Raw genomic sequence first — 15,436 nt, 5'->3', positions numbered from 1 at the left:
GGCCAGGTCCTGCCTCTCAGACTTGCCCTACAATGTCATTTTAAGAATAAATAATCACATCATTGGAATCTCAGAGCCACAAGGTAATGCGTGATTAATTCTAAATGATGAGAATAAATAAGCATTAGATTTGACAGTCATACTGACAACTGCAAGGTTGTGGTTTCATTTCTCAAACCATGATTTCTGTTGTGTTCTTGAGCAAGATACTTCATTTCACATTGTTTCAGTCTGTTCAGCTGTGATGGTGTCCCATCCAGGGGCAATGTTGTGAACTTGGTCACTTATATGCCATGGAAGCTGGGTGACTGACGCTATTAGTTCTAGGATTTGAGACAATAATTTCCAGGGATTGTTATGTTGATGATGATGATTATGAGATGTTTTAGGAGGTGGGAGGAGGAGATGGGGCAGGAGGAATGATAGTGATGCAGGTCATGAAATACAGGGAAAGGATGAGTAAAATAAGGATAAATATGACAGTCATATGCTATCATAGAAAGTCTATGGTGATGAAGAGGCAGTGTGTGTGTGTGTGTGTGTACATGTGTATGTGTGTGTGTGCGTGCATGTGTATGTGTGTGTGTGTGCGTGCATGTGTGTGTGTGTGTGTGTGTGTGCATGCATGTGTGTGTACAGTAATCCCTCGCCACATTTCGCAGTTTATTATTTCAGCTTACGTCGATTCCTCCGTGGTGTTGTTTTGCATTTATAATAAAATAAATATATACAAATTATAAAAATATACAGTACAGTACTGTTTCTATTTCGTGGATGGATTTTCACCTAACATGGGGGTTTTTGGAACATAACACCTGTGATAGTCAAGGGATACTATATATGTTTGTGTGGCGAGCTGGCAGAATCGTTAGCATGCCGGGCGAAATGCTTAGCGGTATTTCATCTGCCACTGCATTCCGAGTTCAAATTCTGCCAAAGTCGACTTTGCCTTTCATCCTTTCGGGGTCGATAAATTAAGTACCAGTGACGCACTGGGGTCGATATGATCGACTTAATCCGTTTGTCTGTTCTTGTTTGTCCTCTCTGTGTTTAGCCCCTTTTCGGTAGTAAAGAAATATGTATTTCATCTGCCATTACGTTCTGAGTTCACATTCCACTGAGGTTGATTTTGCCTTTTATCCTTTCGGGGGTCGATTAAATAAGTACCAGTTATGCACTGGGGTCGATGTAATTGACTGAATCCCTTTGTTTGTCCCCTCTGTGTTTAGTCCCCTGTGGGCAGTAAAGAAATATATATATTTATATATATATATGTTTGTGTGGTGTTTATGTCTGTGCTTCTTCTCACCCACCGCCTAATAACCTATGTTGGTTTGTATGCATCCCTGTATCATAGTGGCTTGGCTGCTTTAAAAAAAATAAGTACTGGGGTTGATTTGTTGAAGTAAAACCTTTCATGGTTTACATGGTCAAATGATTGAAAAAAGTAAAAGATAAAAGATAGAAAAATGTATTTTTGAATGACATCTATAAAGCCTGGTTCTAATTCATGCCTCTTGCAGGAACTACGGAATTTCATCGGACATTCTAATTGCATTTCCTCTGTCTGTTTTGTCGACACCAATCAATTGTGCAGTGCATCATTTGATTCAAATCTTTGTTTGTGGGACATCAAAGAAGGGTTCAGGTAAGTTTTTAAAAAAAATATTCAGCAAAAAAGAAAAAAAAAAGATGGGTATTTTCATATTATCTACAGCTAATTTTTATATTTACTAAAGGATTAGTAAATATACTATTAAACAGCCACCCAGTTCCTTGTCCATTTTCTTCTCTATAATGTAGCTATGTAGCTGTTCAGAATGGCCATCAATCAGCTATTACATCTGTCTCGCGAGTGTAATAATTTATTTAATAATCTTTTAGTAAATAAAAAATTGGTTGTCAAAGTACTAAAAAAAATGTGTTAAAAAAGAAGAGAAAAATAACACATTGTTTGAGATAGTGAAAGAAGAGTATTTCAGTTATGTCAATAATAATTTTTACATTTTATTTTGATTATTTAAGTCCATTTTCTCGTACTATAAATTGTTCGAACAATTCTTAAAGCTATATGGGTACTGTGGCTCAGTGGTTAGAGTGTTAGGCTCAAAATCATGGGGTAGTGAGTTCGAATCCTGGACCGGGCTGTGCGTTGTGTTCTTAAGTAAGACATTTTGTTTCATATTGCTCCAGTTAACTCATCTGTAGAAATGAGTTGCGGCGTCACTGGTGGCCTTTGTCTTTCCCTTGGATAAAATCAGTGGCATAGAGAGAGGATACTGGTATGCATGGGCGACTGCTGGTCTTCCACAAACAGCCTTGCCCGGACTTGTGCCTCTGAGGAAACTTTCTAGGTGCAATCCTATGGTCATTCATGACCGAAGGGGGTCTTTTAGTTTCATAGGTGCCAGTATAGCTGTGTAGTTAAGTTCATTTCGTGATCAGATGATCTTAGGTTTGTTATTGGTGCCATTGTTGTCATTATTGTCATTTTCCTGCCTGTCTTTCATACTGGTAAAGGGTGGGGCAATTTGGGGGCACAGTGCCATGCTGCATTTTGGCATGCTTTCTGTGCTTGGATGCCTTTCCTAATGCCAACCACTTTACAAAGTGTACTGGATGCTCGTTTTGTGGAAACAGCACTGTGTAATTTCACTTACATTCTCACACACATACACACATACACATCATCATTTCCATTTTTGATGCTGGCAGAGGTTGGATGGTTTGACAAGAGCTGGCAAGGCTGGGAGCCACACCACGTTCCATAGTCAGTTTTGGCAAGGTTTCTACAGCTGGGATGCCCTTCATAATGCCAACCACTTTACAAATTGTACCAGGTGCTTTTTACATGGCACCTGCACCAGTTCTTTTTATATGGTACCAGCACTCATGCTTTTACGTGGCACCATCACCAATGTTTTTTATGTGACACTGTCACCTGTGCCTTTTATTGGCATCAGCACTGGTGTTTTTTACCTGGCACCAGCACTGACAGGGTCACCCAGTACTATGTAAGACATATAAGCAAAAATACATACACAAAAATATATGCATTATAATTATGAGTTAGTTCTGTGTCCATTCACAGTAGCCTAACATGCCGAAAGGCAAAACTCTTAAGTCACACTAGTGAATCCCTACTTCACACACTACACACACAACACATACACATCACACACACATACAGACACAGGCACACATCACACACACACACATCACACACATACACACACATCACGCACATCACACATACACACCACACACATACACACACAAACCCCACGCACACATCACACACACAACACACTATACACACACACACTACAGACACACGCACGCATCACACAACACATACACATCACACACACACACACACACACCACACCACACCACACACATACACATCGCACACACATACAGACACAGGCACACATCACACACACACACATACACACACATCACACACACACACATCATACACATACACACACATCACACACACACACACACACACACACACACACACACCACACACACACACACACACACACACACATGTACATCCTCCAGATATAAATGCTATAAGCTTAGAAGAAATCTGATCAGTTTTGGAACAGTTTTGGGAATTATGGGTCAGTAGCCATTTTTGATTTTCATTTATTCATTTCTGTAATAAAGTTGACTTACGATCATGAAATATTTATTTTATCGTTTAGAGTATTTTTAATGAAAGGCCACACCAGAAAGGTCAGCTGTTGTTGTACAGATCCATCCCAAAGGCTTATTGCTTCCTCTTCTTGGGACACAACAGTGAAAATTTGGAACGCTTCTAAAGGAAGCATCATGTGTTCTCTCAACTTCAAACGGTGAGTATTACGTTTTTTTTTGTTTTTTTTTTACCATTCCAAACATTTGCATGTTTCTTCTGTAAAGGACTGTCAGAGTACTTACCAAACATTTCTCACATCAATCACAAAGATTCTTAGAAATGTTTGAACCACCACCACCAACCACCACCACCACCACCACCACCACCACCGCTACCACCATCACCACCTATTTCTTTATTACCCACAAGGGGCAAAACATAGAGGGGACAAACAAGGACAGACATAGGTATTAAATCGATTACATCGACCCCAGAGCGTAACTGGTACTTAATTTATCGACCCCGCAAGGATGAAAGGCAAAGTCGACCTCGGCAGAATTTGAACTCAGAACTTAACGGCAGACGAAACACTGCTAAGCATTTCGCCTAGCGTGCTAACGTTTCTGCCAGCTCACCACCTTATCACCATCGACATCATCACCACCATCATCATCACCATCATCATCACCACCATCATCATTGTCTGTTTTTCCATTCTGGATGGTTTGATGGGGTCTAATGATGATGACGACGACGGCTATGATAAAACCATCATCATCATCCTCATCATCATTGTCATCGTTGGCTAGATGATTATAATAATAATAATGATATTATTGTATACAGTGCTCAGGTGCACCACAACTTGTCAAAAGTGCATATAAAGCATGGTCTCCATCAGTTTTCATTCATAGTTACTACCCTTCTGCACTTGTTTCCTGCAATGCAGGTTTATAGAGTCCATGTCTCACTCGTGTATTCCATTTTCTGCATGATTTCTATAGTTAGATGCCCTTCCTAACACCAGCTGCTTTACAGAGTGCACTGGATGCCACAGGCTCAAGGACAAAGGCTGTCCAGTGCAAGCTGGACCAAAAGGTTCCCTTTACCATTACCATCATCATCATCACCATCATCATTTAGCGTCCATTTTCCATGCTAGCATGGGTTGGACGGTTTGACCGGGGTCTGGGAAGCCAAGAGGCTGCACCTGGCTGCAGTCTGATCTGCAGTGTTCCTACAGCTGGATGCCCTTCCTAATGCCAACCACTCCGTGAATGTAGTGGGTACTTTTTACGTGCCACCAGCACGTGAATGTAGTGGGTACTTTTTACGTACCACCAGCACAGGGGCCAAAGGAGGCTGGCAACGGCCACGATCGTTGGTGCTTTTTACGTGCCGCTGGCACGGATGCCACATTATTTAGAGCAACTTCTCTCCAAGACAAGTAACCTCCAAATAACAAAGAATACAAGATTTCCATTTTTACATGTATCGAATCCATGTTTTATATTTATGACATGGAACAGCGACTTTGATGTGGTGATTGACTTTACTTATTTTTACTTTATTTTTCTCCTTTCATTGTTGTTTGTCCCACGTTCCTCACTTCTTTTTAATTAACCCTGGTTGACCATACCTAAGATCGTAGGGGTTTCATCCATAACTGTCCTGCAATATTTTGGTGGGTGTTATTGACTACATTGTGTAATGTGTCCATTTTATTATTTAATATTTTATATTTTATATTTATATTTTCTATTTCAGACCTGTTAACTGTGTAGCATTTCATCCAGAGAAAGAAGTGATTGTGGCCGGATTGTGGGATTCTACATTACGTATTTGGGATTTCAACAAAAACACTGAAATTGCTGTAAGGAAACTTCTTTATTCTTACTTTAGCTAGTTGTAAAATCTCAAGAAGAGATCAGAGCAGTAACTATACTAACAAGTGAAGTCAATCGCCACATCATGGTAGGGTTTCGCTCCTCCTGCATTCAGTAGGCGTAGGAGTGGCTGTGTGGTAAGTAGCTTGCTTACCAACCACATGGTTCCGGTTTCAGTCCCACTGTGTGGCACCTTGGGCAAGTGTCTTCTACTATAGCCTCAGGCCGACCAAAGCCTTGTGAGTGGTTTTGGTAGACAGAAACTAAATGAAGCATGTTGTATATATGTGCATATATATGTATATATTACACTCATCCATTTTGAAAAAAGTGGTTCATACTGGGTAATATAGCCCTAGAATACACAATATTTGACAGAATGATGGGATGGTCATGATTGGTGTGCCCTTGCTCAGGGATATCCTAGAATTAAGCAGCAAGCATCAAATCTTCCTACATGTTAAAATTATTCCAGCTGCCTCTCTCTTCTCTCTCTCTCTCTCCTCATCCTTTCTCTATTTTATTACTCAAAATAGCTGCTTCTCACAGTGCAGTTGAAGATTGGTTATGGTCTTAAGACCCTTTGGGTACTAACCTGAGATTTCCTATCTTGTAGACATTATTTCATGCTTAATATTTATTATTATTATTATTATTGAAGGTGGCGAGCTGGCAGACTCATTAGCACACCAGGCGAAACACTTAGTGGTATTTCATCTGCTGCTATGTTCTGAGTTCAAATTCTGCCGAGGTTGACTTTGTTTTTCATCCTTTCAGGGTTGATAAATCAAGTACCAGTCAAGTACTTGGGTCGATATGATTGACTTGCCTCCTCCACCAAAATTTCAGGCCTTGTGCCTATAGTAGAAAGGATCATTATTATTATTATTATTATTATTATTAAGGTTTGTGAGTTGATAAAACTATTAAAATGCTGGACAAAATGCTGCTAAGCATTTTGTCCAACAATATATTCTGAATTCAAATTCCACTGATGTCAACTTTGCCTGAGGTTGACCTTTTAGGGTCAATAAAATGAGTACCAATTGATCACTGGGGTCAGTGTAAATGGCTTATCCCTTCCATGGAACTACTGACCTTGTGCCAAAATTTCAAACCAATATTTTATCCTCATCATAATTTACCACCCATTTTCCATGCTGGCTTTAGTTGGATGGTGTGAAAGGATCCATGGATTCAAGGACTGCGTTGTGCTCCAGTGTCAGCTTTGCCATGGTTTGCACTGCTGGACACACTTCCTAATGCCAATCACACAATCACATCACAGTGTACTGGGTGCTAGTTTTTTTTCCTTCCTTTTGTGTGTGTGTGTGTGTGTGTGTGTGTGTGCCACCATGCATCTTGCTTGCAAGACTACAATCCCTGAATGTGTGGCGGTGGGGTGTGCAGCTTCATGCTGGGAGAATCTGGAGTAGAGAGGGAGTAAAGTGTGAGAGAAAAGGGCTGCAGCAATTAACAGTTGTTTCTGTTGACTAATGGTGGTTAGTTCTAGCTAAAAAAACAAACAAACCCAAAAAGGCAAAAACCAATCTTGCAAACTGCTGTCAATTCCCAATTGGAATATATCACAGAGTTTGTTAAACGTACTCCTTGTGACATACATTTTCACTTCTCTATTAGCAAGATCCATAGGGGTAGAAGGTAAGCTTTTGACAAGCTCAATCTGTTTCTAGTTATCTGACATTGTCTCTACCATTCAGTACAGCATGAATGTCACAACGCTGTTACTTCATTCTTATAAAATCACCAAAGTTAATCAAACATTGATGTTAATCTCTCATTACAAATGTTAACTATTTAAGGATACATCTACCCTCATTTATCATTGGGGTTTGGTTCCAAACATTGCAGTGATAAATGGATCTTCTCTACACACTTTATAAATGGAGTGAATGGTAGATTCATTGGCACCAAGCTACTGGCTTCCATGTATTTTCTTGCTTGTCTGCTTTTTGCTGTAGAGAATCCACTTGTCTCTATCATTTGTTAGGATCAGCTGCATTTGTATTCCTTTTTGTGTTGTTTTTAGCTTACAGGAGATTTCACTGTAGGAAAATTCACCATAAAACAATAAAATAAACTGCAAAAAATAATTGCATTATTTCATAACAAAATTAAAGTTTTTTTTAAACTTTTGAACTTTGGTCAAATTAGAAATAGCTTCGGCTCTGCTGTTATTCTGTTGTTCACTGTTTCTCATCTAATTCAGTGGGGTTTTTTTTTCCAAACTTGTTATTCATTATGTTGCTACAATTGGTAAAAAAGTAAAAGATATGGTTATAATTTAATATGTAGAAAAAATAGATTTATATGCTAAAAATATATTTTAATCAACTGGAAATGACCAGTGACCGAAACCTTTGGAGGTATGCTGTGCGTGAGAAAACCCGGCAAGACCAGTGAGAACAGTCAAAATCAAGATCAAACCAAATTGAGGTTGATCAACATCAGGGCCCCCGTGAAGGTGACACGTAAAAGTACCATCCGTTCGTAGCCATTTGCCAGCCCTGTCTGGCCCCCGTGTCGGTGGCACGTAAAAGCACCATCCGTTCGTGTTCGTTGCCAGCCTGGCCTGGCCCCCGTGCCGGTGACACGTAAAAGCACCATCCGTTCGTGGCCGTTTGCCAGCTTTGTCTGGCCCCTGTGCCGGTGACACGTAAAAGCACCATCCGTTCGTGGCCGTTTGCCAGCCCTGTCTGGCCCCCATGTCAGTGACATGTAAAAGCACCATCCGTTCGTGTCCGTTTGCCAGCCCTGTCTGGCCCCCATGTCGGTGACACGTAAAAGCACCATCCGTTCGTGGCCGTTTGCCAGCCCTGTCTGGCCCCCGTGTCGGTGGCATGTAAAAGCACCATCCGTTCGTGCCCGTTGCCAGCCTCGCCTGGCCCCCGTGCCGGTGACACGTAAAAGCACCATCCGTTCGTGGCCGTTTGCCAGCTGTCTGGCCCCCGTGTTGGTGGCACGTAAAAGCACCATCCGTTTGTGTCCGTTGCCAGCCTCGCCTGGCCCCCGTGCCGTGACACGTAAAAGCACCATCCGTTCGTGGCCGTTTGCCAGCTCTGTCTAGCACCTGTGCGGGTGGCACGTAAAAGCACCCACTACACTCACGGAGTGGTTGGCGTTAGGAAGGGCATCCAGCCGTAGAAACACTGCCAGATCTGACTGGGCCTGATGAAGCCTTCCAGCTTCACAGACCCCAGTTGAACCGTCCAACCCATGCTAGCATGGAGAACGGACGCTAAATGATGATGATGATGATGATGATGATATATATAATATATATATATATATAATATATATATATATATATATATTATATGTATATATATATAGCAATAAGAAAATGGAGAACAATAGTTGGTTCATCAAATTTAAGACATTAAAAATGTTAACTTATTTATATATATATAATTTTTAAAAAATTGCTTTCAAAAATAATAGTTTCAAATTTTGGCACAGGGCCAGCAGTTTTTGAGAGGAGGGGAAAATCAATAACATTGACCCCAGTACTTGACTAGTATTTATTATATCAAATCTGAAGGGATGAAAGGCAAAGCTGAACCCAGAATTTGAGCTCAGAACACAATGACAGACAAAATGTTACTAAGTATTTTGCCTGGTATGCTAATGGGTCTCCCAACTCACTGCTTAATTAATTTTGAAAATAATGGAAAAATTTAGTGAAACAACTTGGTCGTTATTGACCCGTTTCATAGCAACATTTCTGAGACTGTCTATGGTTCTCTGTTACAAAATTCATGTTTTGATATGATTTGAATTAAAACCGTCCATCAGAATTATGTGTTAATTTTTGTTCCAAATACCAGCTTAATGACAAAGTTGTTTTACTAAATTCATTAATTTAAAAAATTAATTAAAATAAAGGTAGTGTATTTCAACAAAAATATAATAACAAAAACGGTTAATCAGGTGTTTGGAACATAAATTAACATGAAATTTTGATGGGAGATTTTAATTTAGATAAATAGGACGTTTGCATCATTGAAACAGAGGCAGTTTCCTTCTCGAGTCTTATCGACTAATAAGTCATGAGTCATACCGACTCATGAATCATACCGACTCACAAAAGCCGGTTTTCTGGCTATTGTGTATAAATTCCCCACCTGGATGTGACGCTGGTCTGTCACAGGATTACTCACTTTTGCCAGCTGAGTGGACTGAAGCAACGTGAAATGAAGTGTTTTGCTCAAGAATACAATACATCGCCCAGTCCAGGAATCGAAACCACAATCTAATGATTATGAGCCTAACACCCTAACCACTAAGCCGTGTGCCTCCTGAATACAGGAAACAAGGTTAGTCTTAAGTGGGTTGGTATGAGATGAGTTAAAACTGATCCAACTTTTTTTGCTTCACCAGGGGAAGAAGCGCAGTGCCCATGACTTTTGCAGGGGCCTGTGACCCTTGTAAAAGAAAGGGAGGAAAGGGAGGTTATTCTTTACATTTGTTATCTTTCTGCTCTACTGTTCTGGTTTTGCTACCGCTACTCTCCTACCGCCGTTCTTATACCGCTGCTCTCCTACTGCTGCTCTTCAGTTGCTGATCATTGAATGCAGCACATTTAGATGTTGAGTTATGGACTACTAATTGATAACTATGTCTGTGTGGTAAGAAGTTTGCTCCCCAAGCACATGGTTCTGGGTTCAGTCCAACTGCAAGTATTTTCTACTATAGCCTCAGACCGACCAGAGCCTTTTAAGTGGATTTGGTGGACAGAAACTGAAAGAAGCCTGTTGTGCATGTGTGTGTGTGTGTGTATGTCTTTGTGTTTGGGTTTGTCCCACACACTGCTTGACAACCGGTGTTGGTGTGTTTACATCCCCATAATTTAGTTTTTTAAAAACATTTTTTAATAAACAGAAGTTATGAAGTAACTCAAGGGCTAAATATTTTGGGTATGCCATACACGAAACTCTCGCCCATTGAGTCACTTTGTAGCATCCGATGATGATGAAGATGATAATGAAATCGTTTGTTTATGTATTTCATGTTATTTGCCCCGTTGGTGACGTCCTGTACCCACATGCATGCATACATACACACATACATATATACATAAATCACCATCATCACCGTAACCGACCAGGCTGTCAGATGTTGCTACACGTCACTGGTCACAATGTGCTTCGTATTGTTTTAGCCTTCAAATGACGCCAACTGAACCATGACCTGTTCACTGATGCAGCACAAAATTCTGTCAGTGAACAGGTCACGGTTTCAAAATGACGAAAATATTTTCACACAAATTAAATTTAAATGTTGAAGTGAATCTAACAGTTTTTCTGTGTTTTTTAACCGGCTTATAAACACCTTCCACGCTGCAATTGCTTTAGTTTCAGTACACGATCTCAGATCAAGTCACTTGCTATGCAAGTACATCTCCATAATATTTTTTACTTCACATTTTAATTACTAGTTAATTGCCATCATTGAATTCCATGTATTAAAAAAAAAAGAAACTGATATTTTACCATTCCAATAACAAGGAAATCTTTCTTTTTCTCTTTTATTCTTAGGTTATCCGTGGTCACGTTTCATCTGTACGTGCTGTTGCATATTTGCCAACTGGTACATATATTACATCTGCCTCTTTAGACGGATCCGTGAAAATATGGTCAGCTGACCATGGCAAACAGGTTATTCTTTACATTTGTTATCTTTCTGCTCTATTGCTCTGGTTTTGCTACCGCTACTCTCCTACCGCCGTTCTTATACCGCTGCTCTCCTACTGCTGCTCTCTTACCGCTGTTCTCATGCTGCTGCTCTGTTACTATTGCTCTGCTGAATATTGTTTGTTATTGTTATTGCTATTTAACCCCAAGTAAATTCAGATCAAATGTACCTATGACCAAAGACATTCCAGCCATAATCTTTTTTTTTTATTGAGACATAATGTACCTTGGATTACATCACCCAGTGTGTCCTTCTGTTTTAAGACAACTGGGAGTTATTTGAAGGAGACCTAGCTGCTATTTCTAGTAGGACAAATGACCATATAGAGGTTCCTTCATTGGTTCAGTGTTACTGAATCTGAAATTCTAGTTTTGCACAAGGTTAGTTTTAATTGAGCTGATCAGTGGTCAACAGCATTCCAGCCACGACCACCCAAGCTTATTTTGATGCGTCCAATTTATCTAGAAGTACATTATCTTATGTACCATTCCCAATTTCTTAGTTTATTTTTTTTGAAGATGATAGGATATGATTAGATGAATACCTGGCTGCTATTTCTAACAAGTCAAGTGACCAGGTTGCAGCCTCCTTGTTAGTCTCATTCGTGTTTGTTTGTAATGCTTAAACTTTAAAAGGAAAGTGAAAGTGTTTGGCTTAGTGGTTAGGGTGTTGCACTCAGAATTGCAAGGGCATGGTTTCAATTCCCAGACCAGGTGGTACATTGTGTTCTTGAGCAAAACACTTCATTTCATGTTGCTTCAGTCTGCTCAGCTGTAAAATGAGTAACCTTGTGACATGCCGGTACCCTGTTCAGGGGGAATATTGTGATCTTGGTCATTTATATGCCATGGACATTGGGTAACCACCCTGATGTATCCTTGGGCTCAAGACAAAAATACCAGGCTCTAGAAGGAAGGGCAATGCTTAGAACCTCTTGCATATTGTATGTGTTATGATATAAGCAAACGTCAGTGGTGTTAATGTGAAGACATGCACACACAGATGCACAAGACTAGAAAGAAGATGAAGAGATCAGTAGGTGTAAGTGTGGCTGTGTGGTAAGAAGTTTGTTTCGCAACCACATGGTTCTGGGTTCAGTCCCATTGTAAAGCACCTTGGGCAAGAGTCTCCTAATATAGCTCGGGATAACTAAAACCTTGTGAGTGGATTGGGAAGGCGGAAACTGACAGAAGCCCATCGTGTGTGTGTGTGTGTGTGTGTGTGTGTGTGTGTGTGTGTGTTTGTTTATCAATTAATTGAAGGTATCTGCCTCAACTTCCTCCTCCTCCTCATCATCATCATCACCAACACCTCTACCACCACCATCATCATTGTCATCATCATGAATGTCATCTTCATTATCACCACCACCACTACCACCACAGTCACCACTAGCACAGTTAATACCATCATCATCACAACTACTGTTACCAACATGACCACCACCTCTGCCACAACCACCACCACCACAACTACTACCATCACAGCCATTGTCATTACAACCACTATTTTAATTCTTTATTACCCACAAGAGGCTAAACATAGAGCGGACAAACAAGGACAGACAAATGGATTAAGTCGATTACATTGACCCCAGTGCATAACTGGTATTTATTCAATCGACCCCAAAAAGATGAAAGGCAAAGTTAACCTTGGTGAAATTTGAACTCAGAACGTAGCAGCAGACAAAATACCGTTAAGCATTTCGCCCGGCGTGCTAACGATTCTACCATCTCGCCACCTTCCACTATTACCATTGCAATTATTAATACAATTACAGCCAATACCAGCACCACCACTAACATTGCTAGTATCACCACCATCACCACCACCATCATGACCACCACCATCATGACCACACCCATCACTGCCACAACCACCACCACCATGACCCCCACCACTGCCACCATTGCCATCACTACCACCACCACCACCACTGACAATACAGGTTACTACGATTACCACTAATACAACAACCACTATGACCCCCACCCCCATCATAATTACCACTAATTAATTCCTCTGTTACCATTTCTGTTCTTATGCCACAATGTCCACTCCACCCCCATTCATCACCATTATTCCAGCTATCATCAATACCATTCTTATATACTGTTGCTATCACCACCACAACCACCACCACCACCACCATCACAACCACCACCATCACCACCACTACCATCACCACAACCACAACCATCACAACCCCTACCATCACCACTACCACCACAACCACTACCATCACCACAACCACAACCATCACAACCACCACCACAACCATCACAACCACTACCATCACCATCACCACCACAACCATCACAACCACTACCATCACCATCACCACCACAACCATCACAACCACCACCACCACCATCTCTAACCACTGTCATCACCATCAGCATTATGATTGCCATCACCATGACTACCACTGTTATCTTGACCACCACTACCACTACAATCACTGCCAAATCAAACTTCACCTCCATCACCACCACTTCTACCATGCACCTACCACCATCACCACCAAATAGCACAAGCACTATTATCTCTAGCACCATCAGGTCTACTGCCACCATCACAATCATCACTATGACAACCAATACCAACAACAGTACCAACACCACCACCAACACCATCACCATCACCAACACAACCACCACCACCACCATCACCACCACCACCACCACTCCTGTTGCATTGTAATCAGGCTTGCCTCAATCTTTATAATTTTACATTCAGAGATTTGAAAAAAAAAAAAATTAACAGAAACAAAACACAATTGCTTTAATTATTTGTAACAATGTTCTCTCGTTGCTTATTAATTTTCTTGAGAATCTTTCCAGCAGTGGCAGAACAATGTTAATGAGCCATGTGACAAAAACAAAATTGCAACAAAAACACACACACACACACAAAAAAAATCAACCTAACAGAGATAGAGAGAGAGAGATAGAGAGAGAGAGAGAGAGATAGAGGGAGGGAGGGAGAGAGTCGATGGTGGGTGGTGGTGGTGGAGAGAATGCATGATAACGAATTACTCTTAATTTTTAATTATTCAAAATGCAAGATGCGCTATATAGTGTGATTCCTTTCTATAATTCTCGCCCCACCCTCACCACACCCCTGACGCCATGTCACACCTACCCCCACCACCAGCAAGAATGGTGCTGTCTTTTGAAAACGATGGCAGTAGGTTGGAATGAAATGAGATTGCAATAATCAGTTGATTGGAGGTAGGACTGGAGTGGAAAGATTAAGGTGGGCGAAGGTATTAATTGGACGATGTGATATATAAAAATATTTTTATGGAAGATCGGAAACGAACAACCAACATTGCTTTTATGATGGTGATTCTCATTTGTGTGTGTATGTGTATGTCCATATGGAATATATGTGTGTCTCTCGAGCCATGCCTAGTTCATAAGGACCAGTTTCCTGGTTTCCTTGGTGTATAGGTTCCCCACCTGGACAGGACGCTGGTCCGTCACAGGTGAGCTGCAAGATGCAGGAGGAAAGAGTGAGAGAAAGTTGTGGTGAAAGAGTCAGCAGAAGTTTGCCATTACCTTCTGCCAGAGCCGCTTAGAGCTTAGGTGTTTCGCTCATTAACACACACATTGCCCGGTCTGAGATTCGAACCCGCGATCCCTCTACTGCGAGTCCACTGCTCTAACCACTAGGCCATGTGCCTCCACTGTATATGTGTGTCTGTATATATATATCATCATCATCATCATCATCGTTTAACGTCCATTTTCCATGCTGGCATGGGTTGGACGGTTCGACTGTGGTCTGGGAAGCCAGGAGGCTGCACCAGGCCCCAGTCTGATCTGGCAGTGTTTCTACAGCTGGTTGCCCTTCGTAACGCCAACCACTCCGAGAGAGTAGTGGGTGATTTTTATGTGCCACTGGCACGGGTCCAGACAACTACTCTGGCAGTAATCACGCTCGGATGGAGCTGTTAGCGCTCCACTGGCACAGGTACCATTCATCGAATTTGGTTCAATTCCAATTTCACTTGCCCCAACAGGTCTTCGCAAGCAGAGTTTAGTGTCCAATGAAGGAAGGTTGGCATGGGTGCCAGTCGTCGAATTTGATTCGATTTCAAATTCGTAGCTGCATAATAGTACAAAACCAAAAATTAATATTAAATATATTTTACTTATTGTTTCACCTTTCAGGTTGG

General features: G+C 41.1%; 1 protein-coding gene and 1 long non-coding RNA gene across 3 annotated transcripts in view; one reads left to right on the top strand and one right to left on the bottom strand.

The window, feature by feature from the left end:
* Window positions 1-15,436, top strand: part of LOC118762415 (telomerase protein component 1-like) — a 121,056-nt gene that overhangs the window by 11,626 nt on the left and 93,994 nt on the right. For both annotated transcript variants that reach the window (XM_036500887.1, XM_036500886.1), the window contains exons 2-6: window positions 1,524-1,648; window positions 3,720-3,869; window positions 5,420-5,525; window positions 11,097-11,216; window positions 15,432-15,436. The exon at window positions 15,432-15,436 is cut by the window's right edge and continues 94 nt beyond it. In XM_036500887.1, the coding sequence (XP_036356780.1) occupies window positions 3,730-3,869; window positions 5,420-5,525; window positions 11,097-11,216; window positions 15,432-15,436 (371 nt within the window). In that variant the 5' untranslated portion in view covers window positions 1,524-1,648; window positions 3,720-3,729. The remainder of the gene's footprint in view (window positions 1-1,523; window positions 1,649-3,719; window positions 3,870-5,419; window positions 5,526-11,096; window positions 11,217-15,431) is intronic.
* On the bottom strand, window positions 158-12,049 carry LOC118762416. Its single transcript, XR_004998161.1, has 3 exons — window positions 11,974-12,049; window positions 7,242-7,246; window positions 158-171 (listed from the first exon to the last, which is right to left on the bottom strand). It is a non-coding gene; the product is annotated as an uncharacterized LOC118762416 (long non-coding RNA).

Source organism: Octopus sinensis, linkage group LG3, assembly GCF_006345805.1.
Source record: "Octopus sinensis linkage group LG3, ASM634580v1, whole genome shotgun sequence".
Lineage (NCBI taxonomy): Eukaryota > Metazoa > Mollusca > Cephalopoda > Octopoda > Octopodidae > Octopus > Octopus sinensis.
Note: the sequence above shows the minus strand (reverse complement) of the source record. Positions and strands in the feature narration are given on the sequence as shown.